Genomic DNA, 14,048 nt, shown 5'->3' with positions numbered 1-14,048 from the left:
CGTAGTTTGACCACATCCTCAGGGAATGACATTCCTCTCCTTAAGGTTAGATGAGGATGTAACAAATGTATGAAACAGACATGAAAACATCTGATGTTGATATTTCTTTAGAAGAGAATCTGGAGTGCCAGCAAATGTGGGAAGAGACACAGAAATGCCTGCAGTACTCCTCAATTTCTAAAGAATAGTTAGGTCAAATGAAGTTCCCAGGCCTCAGATATTTTTATGAAGGAAAATAGCAACCTTGGACATGCTGGACTGTGAATAAGATTTCCACGGGGAAATGCAAACTGGTATCTGTTATCAAAGGAGCTGCAACAATAAAGTGAACCTGGCAGTGCACTGGTGTGCCCTCTGCCTTGAGTCCCTTGGTTTCCCATTTCACTCCTTCAGCATCGATCAGGAGGGGTGATTTGGCTACTTTCTTACATCTTTTCTCTTATATTCACCAAGGTAAGTGACAAGTTCCCAATAAAGCTTCCCTAAGTGCTAACAAACAAGCCTGTAAAATGATGGGACTCTACCTGCTGTTTGTCTTACTCCAAATCCTACACATCAACATTGACCACAAAACTGCTTCTGTATGTCTTGGGTCCCTGCATTGGGTTTGCACTCTGTGAGTGTCAAGGATGTTTTTAGGTGTGTTTGTTTGCATGAGTGAAGAAGTGAGAAACCTCCTCTCATCTCCAGCTTGTTCTTAACTAACAGCTTCCCTTGGTGAAAAGCCCCCTCCTAGCTTCTTCTTATAGCCCTCTTTCTTCTCAGGCTCAGAGCCAGGCCCTGAACAGCAGACTGAGTCATGATTGCTTTCCTGTTTCCTCCCCCCAACTCCCTGTCAGTTTTCCCTTGCTGTGACAAATCCTGAGAGAAACAGTGAAAAGGGGTGGGGTGGGGGGTATTTCGGTTGGTGGTCTTAGAGGTTACAGCCATGATTTGTTAGCTCTGTAATGTAGCTAGAGTTTTCCTGCCTGGCCCACAGTCAGGACAAATCTCTATCACCCACCAGTCCCACAGTCACTCAGACCTGACCAAGCAAACACAGAGACTTATATTGGTTACAAACTATATGGCCGTGGCAGGCTTCTTGCTAACTGTTCTTATAGCTTAAATTAATCCATTTCTATAAATCTATACCTTGCCACATGGCTCGTGGCTTACCGGCATCTTCACATGCTGTTCGTCATCGTGGCAGCTGGCAGTGTCTCTCCCACTCAGCCTTTCACTTCCCAGTTTTTTCTCCTCCTTGTCCTGCCTATACTTCCTGCCTGGCCAATGGCCAATCAGTGTTTTATTTATTGACCAATCAGCAACACATTTGACATACAGACCATCCCACAGCACTGTAATTTATGGGATTGTGGCAGCAGAGGGGCATGCTGAGAGCACTCATGTCATAGAGACCAGGAAGGTTAAGAGTGAAGCAAAGAATGGCTTGAGACAAGCTATCACCCCCAAGGACATGTGTCCAGTGACCTACTTCATCCACAAATTAGGAAAACACCAGTGGACTAAACTATCAGAGCCTTCCAGACCCTTCAACATGGGAGCCCTTGTGGAACAGTCCAAACCATATCATTCCATGCCAGTAGACTCCACTATATCCATCCAGTGAGAGCAGAAGCCATGGGAGTGTTACAGTCCCAATGAGATTTGTTTTAGCATCCCTCCCATAGATACCATCAGACCAGCATCAACCTGGGAATGATGGTTCCAATTAAAGACTACATAATCTTGGCTCTTCTTTCTTTTTTTTTTGGTTTTTTCGAGACAGGGTTTCTCTGGGTAGCTTTGCGCCTTTTCCTGGAACTCACTTGGTAGCCTGGCTCTGCCTCCCGAGTGCTGGGATTAAAGGCGTGCGCCACCACCGCCTGGCTTGGCTCTTCTTTCTAACAACACTACCCCATCACCTATTTCAGAGAAGGGACTTAGACTTAACAAGTAAGAAATTTTTCTGACGATTTACAGTGTGGCTGCCTAATCGCTGATAATCTGCACTTTTATATGGTGGGGCTGCAAAGGAAAACTGACTGAGATTCTTAGATGTACCTAAGTGCAGCAGGTATCAGGCATTCTCAGTTGTATACACACCTCCCTTTAGATACCTAGTACAGGACTTAAGCTTGGAAATTGCACCGGGTGGTGGTGGTGGTGGCGGTGGCAGTGGCAACAGCACACGCCTTTAATACCAGCACTTGGGAGGCCGAGCCAGGCAGATCTCTGTGAGTTCAAGGCCAGCCTGGGCTACAGAGTGAGTTCCAGGAAAGGCACAAAGCTACACAGAGAAACCCTGTCTCAAAAAACAAAAACAACAAAAAAAGATTGGAAATTGATGGTGGCTATGTCAGAGGGGCAACAGATGGCAATGGACTTCAGGGTGTCAGCCTACCAGGAGACGAATCCCTGATGGGTGAATCTCAGATAAGCAAGGCCCGACTCCAGAATGTCTTTTGTTTCTGCTGTGCCTTCACATATTTGCTGCTGCCATCTTGCTCTGGTATCTGGTATGGTGTGAATTGGTGTGGAGATCCCCACGACCTGTAATGTAGTGTGTTTATCTCATAGAAACATCACATTCTACCAGTCACTTTTACCTGTGGATTATTATGAAGACGATTTCTTCCTAAGCTGTGCTGCCTAATTGATAATAATAATAATACTTTAAATAGAGTTCTGATGATAAAAATAAATGCAAGGAAGTGTCACACAGCTAGGGCCTACAAGTTTCACCTAATGTCCTGCATAGATTACAGTTCAAATTAATGATTAAGGAAAAGAATTGAGTCCTCAGGAACCAGGCTGGCTCAAATTCTTTTAATCTTAATATTGGGAGTTGTGTTCACAGGTTTCAGAGTGTGTCATAGCTGAAGCAAAGCTTTGAAAATAACTTAAAGTTGAACCGAAATGTTTTTGTCAAATAGTTCTGAGGTGAAAAACCCAAGACAATCTAAAGTTTTAGAAAGACACATAGTTGAATAAGGAACTCTTTAAGGTCAGGGAACAAGAACAAAGCAGCCCAATTATCATTAGCTGATGTGCCTTTCTTGCTAGGATTGGTTGATGACCAAAAGTGATGATTAATTTCTTATACCTATTTTTTGCCCTCAATTTCCTGATATAAAAATCTATTAATGAGTGGGTATGCATCCTAAAGATTTAAAGTAGAGCTGACTGATTCTTTTCACATATAAAAGTTTGGATTTGTGATTCCTTTACGATTCCTTATAAGATTACCTTTCAAGATAAGTAATAAAGTGATTGGTCCTTTCTTTGTAACCGCAAAACACAGCCTGCCAGTAAAAGACTATCTTGCTTGCTTACACACTGGTAATCTATAACAAGTTGCTTGTGTAGGAATGTATATGGGTTCTTGGGATAGTTTGTTTTTCACCTGTAGTACATAAAAAGTTTAATCATGTAAAAGATATGGAAAACATGCTGGTTTTTACTTGTATTCATTTTAATCATTCACTTGAAAAACAGATTGTAACCACATTGTAATTTTTATATTACCTGAAAGATTTTGCTTGGGTATATAATCTGTAAGGGAAAGAATAATGATTGGGTTAAAATGAGTTAGAAGGAAAACATTAAGAATGAGAGAATGAGGAGGAGAACATCAAGAGAGTTAGAAGGAGAAGGAAAACATCAAGAGAGACAGAAGGGACATTTCTGGATAGAGATAAGAAAAGAGAATACAGAATACAGAATCAGAATACAACAGAAGAATAAAGAAGGAAACCATCAAGAGAAAGTGTGAGTGTCCTTTCCCCTTTACCCCCTCAGATGAAAAAGTCTTAGTATGCACTGACTCTGTGAATTCTCTTTGAGTCCTGCACTGCTGGGGACTGGTCCCCCACACAGCCATAGGAAGTCAGAATGGGGTTTACTAAAGGTTTGTGAAATGAAGTGCCAGTTCTGCCTTTCCTCTTTTGGAACCTTTGGGCCAGTTTTGCAAAGGACAATATGGAACAAGCAAAATGGAACACCAACCCCAAAGCCTCTGTTATGGCCTCATCTGTAGTGAAAATTAGAGCGTGCCTGAGTTTGCGTCATTTCTGAACTGGATGAATCTTTTAAATAGAAATTTCATTCCATTCCAAAGCTGGAAATCCCTGAGATCCTTGTAGACTGCAACACGATGCTATCAACTGTTTGCACAGGTGATAATCAAGAGCACTTGGAAAGCCTTTCTGCTTCCCTTTCTGCAGCCTCTGTCTTTAAATTAAATTTAGTGAGCTGGAGGGATGATTCAGAAATTAAGTGTTTACTGCTCTTTCATAGGACCCAGATTCAGTTTCCAGCTCCAAAGTAGGTGACTCACAACCATCTGAAACTCCACCTTCAGGGAATCTGATGCCCTTTCTGTTTCTGGCCTCTGGGGGTGCCCATACACTTGTGGACACACACACACACACACACACACACACACACACACACACACACACACACATGCACACACATGCACATGTAATTAAAAATAATAAGAGTAAATCTTTAATTAAAAATACAGTTCATTTAAATAAAAAAGAATAAAAATTAAAATTGTATATCCTCTGACTCATGACCCTCCAGTCCCTAACTCCATCACAACCTGCTTATATCCCTTCTGCTCTCTGATTCCTGAGTTCATTTTTAGATTCTGCATATACATGAAATTCTATGATATTATTTCTGTGTCCAGGCCATTTCACTTTCCATGACATCCTTCAGACCTATTCATGTTGATGAAAATCTCAGAATCTCCTCCTTTTAAAGACTGGATAGTGGATTGTGGGTGTATGTGTGCGTGTGCTTATGCATTCCACTGTGTGTGTACATGTGTGTGTGCTTGTATATTACATTGTGTGTGTATGAGTGTGTGTTTGTGCATTCCATTGTGTATATACATGTGTGTATATGCATATATATATATATATATATATATACATACATTTGCACTATATTTTCTTTATCTATTCATACATTGATGGATACTTAGGTTGGTTCCTGTCTTAGTTAGGGTTTTTATTGCTGTGAAGAGACACCAGGCCCATGGCAACTCTTATAAAGTAAAGCATTCAATTGGGGTGGCTCACTTACAGTTTCAGAGGTTCAGTTCATTATTATCATGGCAGAGAGCATGGCACTGTGCAGGCAGACATGGTACTGGAGCTAAGAGTGCTACATCTTTTTTTGCTGTTGTTTTGTTTTTTGTTTTTTCGAGACAGGGTTTCTCTGTGTAATTTTGGTGCCTGTCCTGGATCTCGCTCTGTAGACCAGGCTGGCCTCGAACTCATAGAGATCCGCCTGGCTCTGCCTCCTGAGTGCTGGGATTAAAGGTGTGTGCCACTGCTGCCCGGCGAGTGCTACATCTTGCAGGCAACAGGAAATAGACTGAGACACTCAGCAGTATCCTAAGCATAGGAAACCTCAAAAGTCTTCCTCCACAATGACATATTTCTTCCAACAAGGCCATACCCACTTCAACAAAGCCACACCTCTTAATAGTGCCACTCCTTATGAGATCATGGGGGCCAATTACATTCAAACTACCACATTTCCATAACCTGACTATTTTGAATACTGTTACAGTGAACATGAGAGTACAGATAGCTAACTCTTCATCATGACAATTTAACTTCCTTTGACTAGAATGGCTTCCTACATGCTGGGAGGCCATGGCTTTGTGCCTGCTATCATGAAGATTATCTAGAGGTTATCTTTGGTTCATGACTTTATGCTGTGACTTTGTGCATAGAGTGACGAGGGGCCTTAAAATGAAAAGACTGTTTTCCTTCATTAACATTTAGCTCAGAAGTCAGTAAGTATCAAGAGGAAGAGGATTCTTGACCCTAGGGTACCTGATTGAGCAAGATAAATCTTTATTACATTCTGATGCTTCATTTATCTGTAGGTAATTTGTTGGCTTCTTCAATTGGCCAAAACCATTTCTGAAGCAAAGCCAAGTGCTTGAAATTGTGTTTATAGCTTAATGTTCAAGAGATGAGCCTTCTGTATCAAGATTGAAGATGTCATGAAAGTGCCTAACACATGATTATGCATCCTGTGACTCATCTTCTCTTAAACATATGGAAGTGGGTGTATAATATGAAACCTGGGGGCTGAGAAGATGCCTAAGGTGAGGCAATATTCTCAGGAAGGCAGAGTTCTCACAGATACCTTTGGTTTTAAATGTTTTGATTAGTTTGAAGTCAACTTTTCACTTTTACACATTTCTTAAAAGGGAGATTTTTTTTATTTTACTATAATAAATTTCAATGTTCTTTCCCCACTAATAGGGAAAATGATTAATGACAAATAACACTGTCTAGTTACCACACACAACTGTTACTCATACATGGCAAAATCAAGTGCACTTCTTGAGCCAGGAGCTAGGATAAAACAAGAATCAGGAAGACAGAGAATTCATCCTACAATGGTAGAAGGTATTTGTTAAGTAAGGTTCTCATGTCCTCTATAAGAGCAGCAAGTCCTTTTGGCTGAGGAGCTGTCTCAGCCAAAAGGACTTGCTGCTCTTATAGAGGACATGAGTCTAGTTCTCAGCACCCAAGCTGAGCAGCTCAGCCACCTGTAACTCTAGCTCCAGGGTATGATATTGTTAGTTTTATGCAGCACTGTTTACCCTGTGAGGAAAAGTCATGAGGCACAATGAAACCCACTATAAGAGTTTATTAGGAGAAGGGAGGGACAGGAAAGGGTGTGCTTAGGCCTATTTGAGAGACACGTGAGGAAGAGGGGGGAGGGTACATGGGATCCACCTTTTATGGACTCCCCCATGCATATGGACCTACTTAGCTATGCCATGCATGCGTATAGATTACGTGATCACACTGCGCGCAAATTATGTGACCACACAGCGCATGGACTACATAGGAAATAAATGACTAAGTGTCTCACCAGCACATGCACAGTCATGTGGCTGTGGGGGCATGGCTACAATTCCTATCAGATATAATGTCCTCTTTTGGCCTCTGTGCATGCAGGAGAGATGGGGAGAAAGGGAGAGAAATCAATGAATCAGTTGATCAACCAACCAACCAATCAGTCAATCAGAGTCTCTTTCATTCTGAGAAGGGGAAGCAACTGAATCTATGTGCCCTTTGCCTAACTTGACCCCTTCTGTTGCACAGACCTTTTCTGCACTCCTAAGCAACATCTCTAAAATCAATATGCTTATAATGTGTAAATGTTCAACATACAATTTCCTTTTAATCAGAACAAAGAAGAAAAAGGCGGCAGGTACATCCTCTTTCATTTGGTATTTTAAGGTTTCAAGTCCCACTAGATCAAAACCGGGCATTGAGTTCTAAATAACAGAACCAAACGAGATCTTTGAAATTTTTATATTTGTAGTGCCTTTGCTAAGTGAAGCCTACCAAAGCATAGGCTAAAGGCAAATGCATGGGTCAAATGCACTTAACCTCTTATGCCATTAATAGTAGCAAGCTGCTAAGTCAAACAACCAACCAGAATTCCACAGCTATCTAATTCATGTACATAGCAGCAATGTCTGAATTTGGACTATCGCATGGGACTCTGTTTTCACAAACACCATGTGTAAAGCCAAGTCTGCTTTGCGCTGCTTCAGGCTGGGAAACAGGGCTGAGTCGTAGATGATCTCAGCATTAAGTTTCTTTTTCCTCTCCTGGTTGATTTTAAGTCAGTTTCACTTTCCAGTTTCCTCTTCCCTTTCACAAACGCAAGTCCTTAGAAACAGGAGAGCATCAGCTGGTGCTCACCCACCCCCCATCGCCCCCTTATATAGTCCTCTGAGCATCCACCTGAGGTGGACTGAGATTTCTGAACTGCTCAGCCCACACCCAGCTTTTCCCGGCAGCACAGAAGCAGGTCACCATCATGAGGTCAGTGAAATGTCTGGTTCTCTACTGTAAACGATAAACGGAGCTGCTCTCTGCATGGAAGTTTCTTAGGTTGCCTGGCTGCTTATAGATTCAACACACCCGAATTAGTATGGCTTTTGTTGAGGTTTTCCTTTGATTTTTATTTCTCTGTGGGCATGTGCAGGATCCTGCAGTTTCTAAAACTGCTCCCTGGATGGCACTAATTCTTGAGCTAAGAGAGAGGCTTTATAGGCACGATTAGATCCACTCAGGCTCAAAAGTTTGACTCAAAGCTGGTACTAATGGAATTGCTCTTACTAGACTTTTCTCCTGTTTTATTCAGTGATCAAGTCACTGGGAGCTCGGTGTGTGTGTGTGTGTGTGTGTGTGTGTGTGTGTGTGTGTGTGTGTGTAGGGGTGGGGACGGCAAAGGAAGCATTCTTTTCCCTGCAGGTATTATGAGCTTAAAACTCAATTTAAGTTGCTGAAATGTTTGGTCACTTCAGGATTGAGGTAGAGAAATGATTCATACAGATGAGTGGAGGTTTTGGGTTTGTGGGGTTTTTTTTCTTTCATTTCTTATATGAAACCAAACTTCAATGTTTAATATTTATTTATTTTTTTTTTTACTACTGTGAAATGCTGGTGGAAAGCAAAAAACAATTATCCCTCAAAAATATAAACTCTGTCTAATTTCTAGTTATGGGAAGGAGACCAATGGTTGTCTGGAGTCGATAAGGATACAGTATGGAGGTACACACAGGTATCTTTTCAGATGTCAGAAATAACTAGGAGTCTAGGTGGGTACATAGGCATAAACATCTGTTGAGACTCAGAAAACTACACCCTCTAAGAAGTACATTTTATGGTAAGTAAAGAAAAGTCATAGTAAACGTGATTTTTCTTAAATGTAACTTCGCCTGCTGGAGTTCTGCATTGGTAGAACTAAGAGGAAATGGTACCTTTCCCACCAAATTCCTACCAGGGAAGGATTGTGGCATCAATGGCCCAGGGAAGGCAGATGCTATTAACTACTCTGAGGGAAAGAAAAAAGACAGTCATCCCTACCCTCAGCCCCAAGGGTTACAAATATTTAGAAAGGTAAGAGTTGGAATTACAGTTCCTACTACTCTGGGTTATTCCTTCCTCTATAACGAGCCTGTGATAAGAGTGGTGTGAGTGGTTAGTGTGGTTGACCAGAAGGCCAAGACCTGCCCAGAACCTTAGTGGCTAGCCCAAACAAGAGGCTTCGCTGTGTTTTCCTTTTGGGTATGTCTAGAGTCACCAATCTAAGCAGCTCTGAGGGGGAACCCTTTAGACTATGTTGGTCAGAGGTCTACATCATGGCATTCTGTGAGGACAGAGGCAGCTTGAGCTGCTCTTCCACTAATGTTAAAAATCACAAAATAGTGTAAATAAAGGACCTGGAAAGGCACCTGGTACCTTCTGGGTAGACTTTGCAGAGTCTCATGAAAAGCTCTTGTTCTACCTAGTTGTGGTCTTTCAGTGTCTAGAGATTAAACGTGCAATTGTCCAAATTTCTCATAACCTGTCTCACCAATTTGTGTATTATGTCTATGTCTCTGTATTGGTTACTTTGCTTAGTATACTGTGACAAAATGCCTAATGACAGCAACTTTGGGGAGAAAGGTCCATGTTGGCTCACAGTTTGAGGGTAGGGTCTTGGCAGAAAAGTCATGGCAGCAACAGCATAAGCTGACTGCACTGTGTTCAGGAAGCAGAGATACATGAATACTCGCACCCAGCTTGCTTTCTCTTTTTGTGTTTAGTCTTGGACCCTGGCCCATCAGGGTGGTGCCTACCACACTTAGGGTGAGCTTTTGCTGCCCAGTTAAATCTTTCCGGAAACACCTTCCTCGACATACCCAAAGGTGTGCTTCTATGGTAATTATAAATCACATCAGACTGACAATAAAAATTTAGCATCACAGCATCTTTCTCCTTTGTGATTAATCCGAGGAAGGACAGAAGCACAGCATCTTTCTCCTTTGTGATTAATCTGAGGAAGAACAGAAGCAAGTGAGAGCTGAAGGCAGGGAAGACCTTGAAGATGCATTGGTCAAGCCTCTCTAAAAGCAATCTGGCCCATGAAATCTGAGACCTAAGAGGCAGTCCCTGGGTTCTAGTTCCACTGTAGTTTCTTATATTTAAAAAGGCTAAACCAGAATTTGTGGACTGCTGTTTTGTGGTTATCTTATCAGCATCCTGACTTTTCATCACCTGTGTTCATTATTAATTCTGTAACCTAAAACTCCAATATGTGATTAGATCACTTAGAACTTGAATTTACTGTTGTATTTTACTTTATCTTTTTTTGTTGTTGTTTTTGTTTTCGGTTTTAGTTTTTTTTTTGAGAGAGGGTCTAACTTTTGTCACCCTGGCTGGCCTCAAATTCACAGAGGTCAGTCTACTTCTTCCTCCCGAGTGCTGGGACTGAAGATGTGCACTACTACACTCGGCTTTGAAATTTGCTTTATCAAAATTGGGGAGCAAGTTATCAGGACCATCCTCTTAGTGAGCTGCTAGGTACCTTCTACCCTGTAAACTAGGAGCAGAGTTAAGAAGTATGACAGTCTCTCAGACTGTACTATGCTTGTGCCCTGAATCATAATTGACTTTTGTATGATTAAAATGCAAATTGCAGAGATTTCTAAACTACTGAATGAGTAGATCTGAGATAAGGCTAAGAGGAGAGGGCCAAGGGATGGGACTATTTGAAAAGGACCAACATTTTTCATATACACACTGAAATGGGAGCATTGCTGACTTGAAGATGCAGTATTCACCGAGTCTCCCATTCCTTAAGTGTAAAAAAAAAAGTGCCTCTTGCATCAGATTTGTGAAACTGTGCTCAGGGACAACAGGAAGGGGAGGCAGGTGGGAAGAGCGGAAAGGGTGTGGACATAAACAAATCTTGAATGTCTGGTGGGTGTTTGAGAAACTAGCAATTGCAAAGTATAGCCAGAAAGCAAATACAGCCTAGAGCCCATGGCTCATACTGTAGTCTGACTCCAACATCCATAAGAAGAAAAATTAACTAATTTTTCAATCTCCTGGGGCTCGGTCAAGCTAACACGTTAAATTAACCATCACGGGATACACAAGATGTGTAGGTGCTCATCATGGTGACCATGTGTGTTTTTTCCACAGTGAGGTCACCAGGAACTCTCTGGAAAACATCCTTCCTCAGCTCAAGTGCCATTTCACCTGGAACTTATTCAGGGAAGGAAGTATCTCAACTCACATGGAAGACAGAGTGTGTAACCAGATTGAATTTCTAAACTCTGAGTATAAAGCAACAATGTACAACTTGTTGGCCTATGTAAAACACCTAGATGGTGAACACGAGGCAGCCCTGGAGTGCTTAGCTCAAGCTGAAGACTTCCTGAAGCCAAAGCAGGATGAGCAAGCAGAAATTAGACGTCTGGTCACCTGGGGAAACTATGCTTGGGTCTACTATCACATGGGCCGGCTCTCAGAAGCTCAGGCTTATGTTGACAAGGTGAGACAGGTTTGCAAGAAGTTTGCAAATCCTTACAGCATGGAATGTCCGGAACTTGACTGTGAGGAAGGATGGACGCGCCTAAAGTGTGGAAGGAACGAAAGAGCTAAAATGTGTTTCGAAAAGGCTCTAGAAGAGAAGCCTAGTGATCCAGAGTGCTCGTCTGGGCTTGCAATTGCCACGTACCGTCTAGAAGAAAAGCCGGAGAAGCAGTACCCTGTCGATGCGCTGAAGCGGGCCATGGAGCTGAATTCTAAGAACCAGTATGTCAAAGTTCTCTTGGCCCTGAAACTGCAGAGGATAAGAAAAGCAGCTGAAGGGGAGCGATTGATTGAGGATGCCCTGAGAGAAGCTCCTGATCAAACAGATGTCTTGCAAAAAGCAGCCCAGTTTTACAAGAGAAAGGGTAACCAAGACAGAGCTAACGAATTCCTTGTAAGAGCACTGGGATCCACAGCACACAACAGTTCCCTCTACTGCTTAGTCATGTGCAGTTACAGGGAAAAACTGGAACAACTGCAGAACACAGGAAATGCTGAAAGCAGTGACAGCAGGGAGAAGACGGAAGAACTGAGAAGATTAACGATGGAGTACATGCACCGGGCTCTCGAGAGGAGGCGAAGTCCTCTGAACTCCTACTCAGATCTCATCGATTCCCCGGAAGTAGAACGATGCTATCAGTTGGTCTTCAGCAAGGAGAGCCCTCGTGCTGAGGAGCAACAGCTCTACCAGCGTTATTGTGACCTCCAGGAGTATCACCGGAAGTCTGAAGACCTGGCTGCCCTGAAGGTTTTACTGCAGTTTCACAGAAACGAAAAATCCCTTGAGAAGGAAGAGCTAAAACAGCAAGCATAGGCCGCAGACGAAAACCTGTAGCAGCAAAATGTGCCGGATTCTTGGCATCTCCGGGGAATAAATCAGAAGCTGGGTGGGGGGGACACTCTTTAGGGGCACAGGCAGCCTTTTCTAGACAGCATCTGAGCCTGAGGACAACGGGAAGTGTGCCAGTGTGCAGGCGCTCAGCTCTGCACTGTGAGCCGTGGAGTGGTTGGTACTGATCAGGAGTGGAGGTGCAGGAGCCCTCCCGTCAAGTGTTGCTGAGCAGGCCGCTCTAGGTGAAATGCTTTAACAAACACTTTTAAAGAGCTGCTTTCTCCCCGATTCCCCCGTCCATTCCAGCTCTATAATTTCCCAGTCAGCAGGTCTTATCACTAATCACCCAGGGAAACTGGACTCCAGGTCACACACCACTTTTCGATCACTATCTTTGCTCTGTAATATATGCAAATTTAGTCTTATTTCTTCATTCCAGTTGAGTGCAGCAATCTAAGCCTGAAAGATTAGCTTTTTCCTAACCTTATTCTTTTATTCCACCACGTGTTTGTGTGTATTCCTGACAATGATTCTATGGTGAACATGTATGACAAACTGAAATGCATTTATAATAAATCTAAAAGTTTCAACTCAGAATATAGATAATTGTGTGTGTGTGTGTGTGTGTGTGTGTGTGTGTGTGTGTGTGTATTATGGTATGGGACAGGGAACTAAGACAATACTATTAAATCTCAAAGTTTCTTCTGCTAGGACTGGGGGTGGCTTCTGAGGTCTATACCCCTTTCTGAGGAGCGGATAGCAGTTATTAAAGAAAAAGAGAGGACAAGAAGTTGGGAGGGGAGCATGCTGGGGTGTACTAAGGATATTGACAGGGAGGTGGTGGGGATAGATATGATCAAAATATATTATATACATGTATGGAATTTTGAAGAGTTTTTAAAGATTTTTCTTCCACTAGGATGATGGAAAATTATGAACGCATAACATACTTTCCAAAGCACATCTATTTGAATATCTCTTTCCATGCTGAGCCAATCCAGCTGTTACCTATATCTAGGAACTGCTACTCTTCTTCTAGTCCACAGATCCAGCTGAGGTCTGTGCACAATTAGCAGCTGTTTCTTTGGCCATATTTTCGGGGGCCCAGAGAGACCCGAGCAAATGCCCTCTCATGAGTGTGTGAGGATACTGGTACTCGACCAGCCTAAGGACAGAGTCCATCCGGGGTGGTAATGGCCCATTCAAACTTGTCAGCATCTGACACTGAGAGCTTCATTTCACTCAGCCATCAGAAGAGTCTTCCAACTCTGCATGCTGTTTCTTTGCAGACTGTATTGTTGCTGTTGTTTTCAGACAGGGTTTCCCTGTGTAGCCCACGTTGGCCTGGAATTCACTGTGTAGCCCAAGCTTGTCTCAAATTCACAGTTCTCTGTCTTCACCCTCCCTGCTTCTTGGATTTCAGGTGTGGGGCCCCATGCACAGCTCTGGGGTCTCTTTTTAATTCATTTATGAGTGTAATTCATAGCCACAGGTTATATATTTAAAAAGCAGTAACATATAAATAAGATTAGTATTTGAATAAATTTCTTTCCCCTAAATGAGGAACCAAATTCCAGAAAAAAAAATATTTGAATAAATTCTAAGATGATTTTCTAGTTAGTTTAGTAACTGGAAACATGTTAGGAGGTATGCAAGTGGTGGGGATGCCATGATAATATACAATTCTCTCTCTCTGAATTTAGAACTGTGCAAAACCCCCACATCAAGCAGCCTTTTGATAGACTCAAAATACACTAATCAAAAACTTGATCCTTCTAGGTATTTTGAGACTTACGAAATTCTATATTTAA

The 14,048-nt window shown here is 42.3% G+C and overlaps 1 protein-coding gene across 1 annotated transcript; it reads left to right on the top strand.

Moving 5' to 3' along the window:
- Positions 1 to 7,698: 7,698 nt before the first annotated feature.
- On the top strand, positions 7,699 to 12,827 carry Ifit3 (interferon induced protein with tetratricopeptide repeats 3). The gene is made up of 2 exons (XM_052762590.1): positions 7,699 to 7,862; positions 11,013 to 12,827. The coding sequence occupies exons 1-2, from the start codon at positions 7,858 to 7,860 to the stop codon at positions 12,217 to 12,219; spliced, it is 1,212 nt and encodes a 403-aa protein (XP_052618550.1). The 5' UTR covers positions 7,699 to 7,857; the 3' UTR covers positions 12,220 to 12,827.
- The last annotated feature ends 1,221 nt before the right edge of the window (positions 12,828 to 14,048 follow it).

Source organism: Peromyscus californicus, unplaced genomic scaffold, assembly GCF_007827085.1.
Source record: "Peromyscus californicus insignis strain IS unplaced genomic scaffold, ASM782708v3 Scaffold_4__1_contigs__length_199733344, whole genome shotgun sequence".
NCBI classification, from domain to species: domain Eukaryota; kingdom Metazoa; phylum Chordata; class Mammalia; order Rodentia; family Cricetidae; genus Peromyscus; species Peromyscus californicus.
Note: the sequence above shows the minus strand (reverse complement) of the source record. Positions and strands in the feature narration are given on the sequence as shown.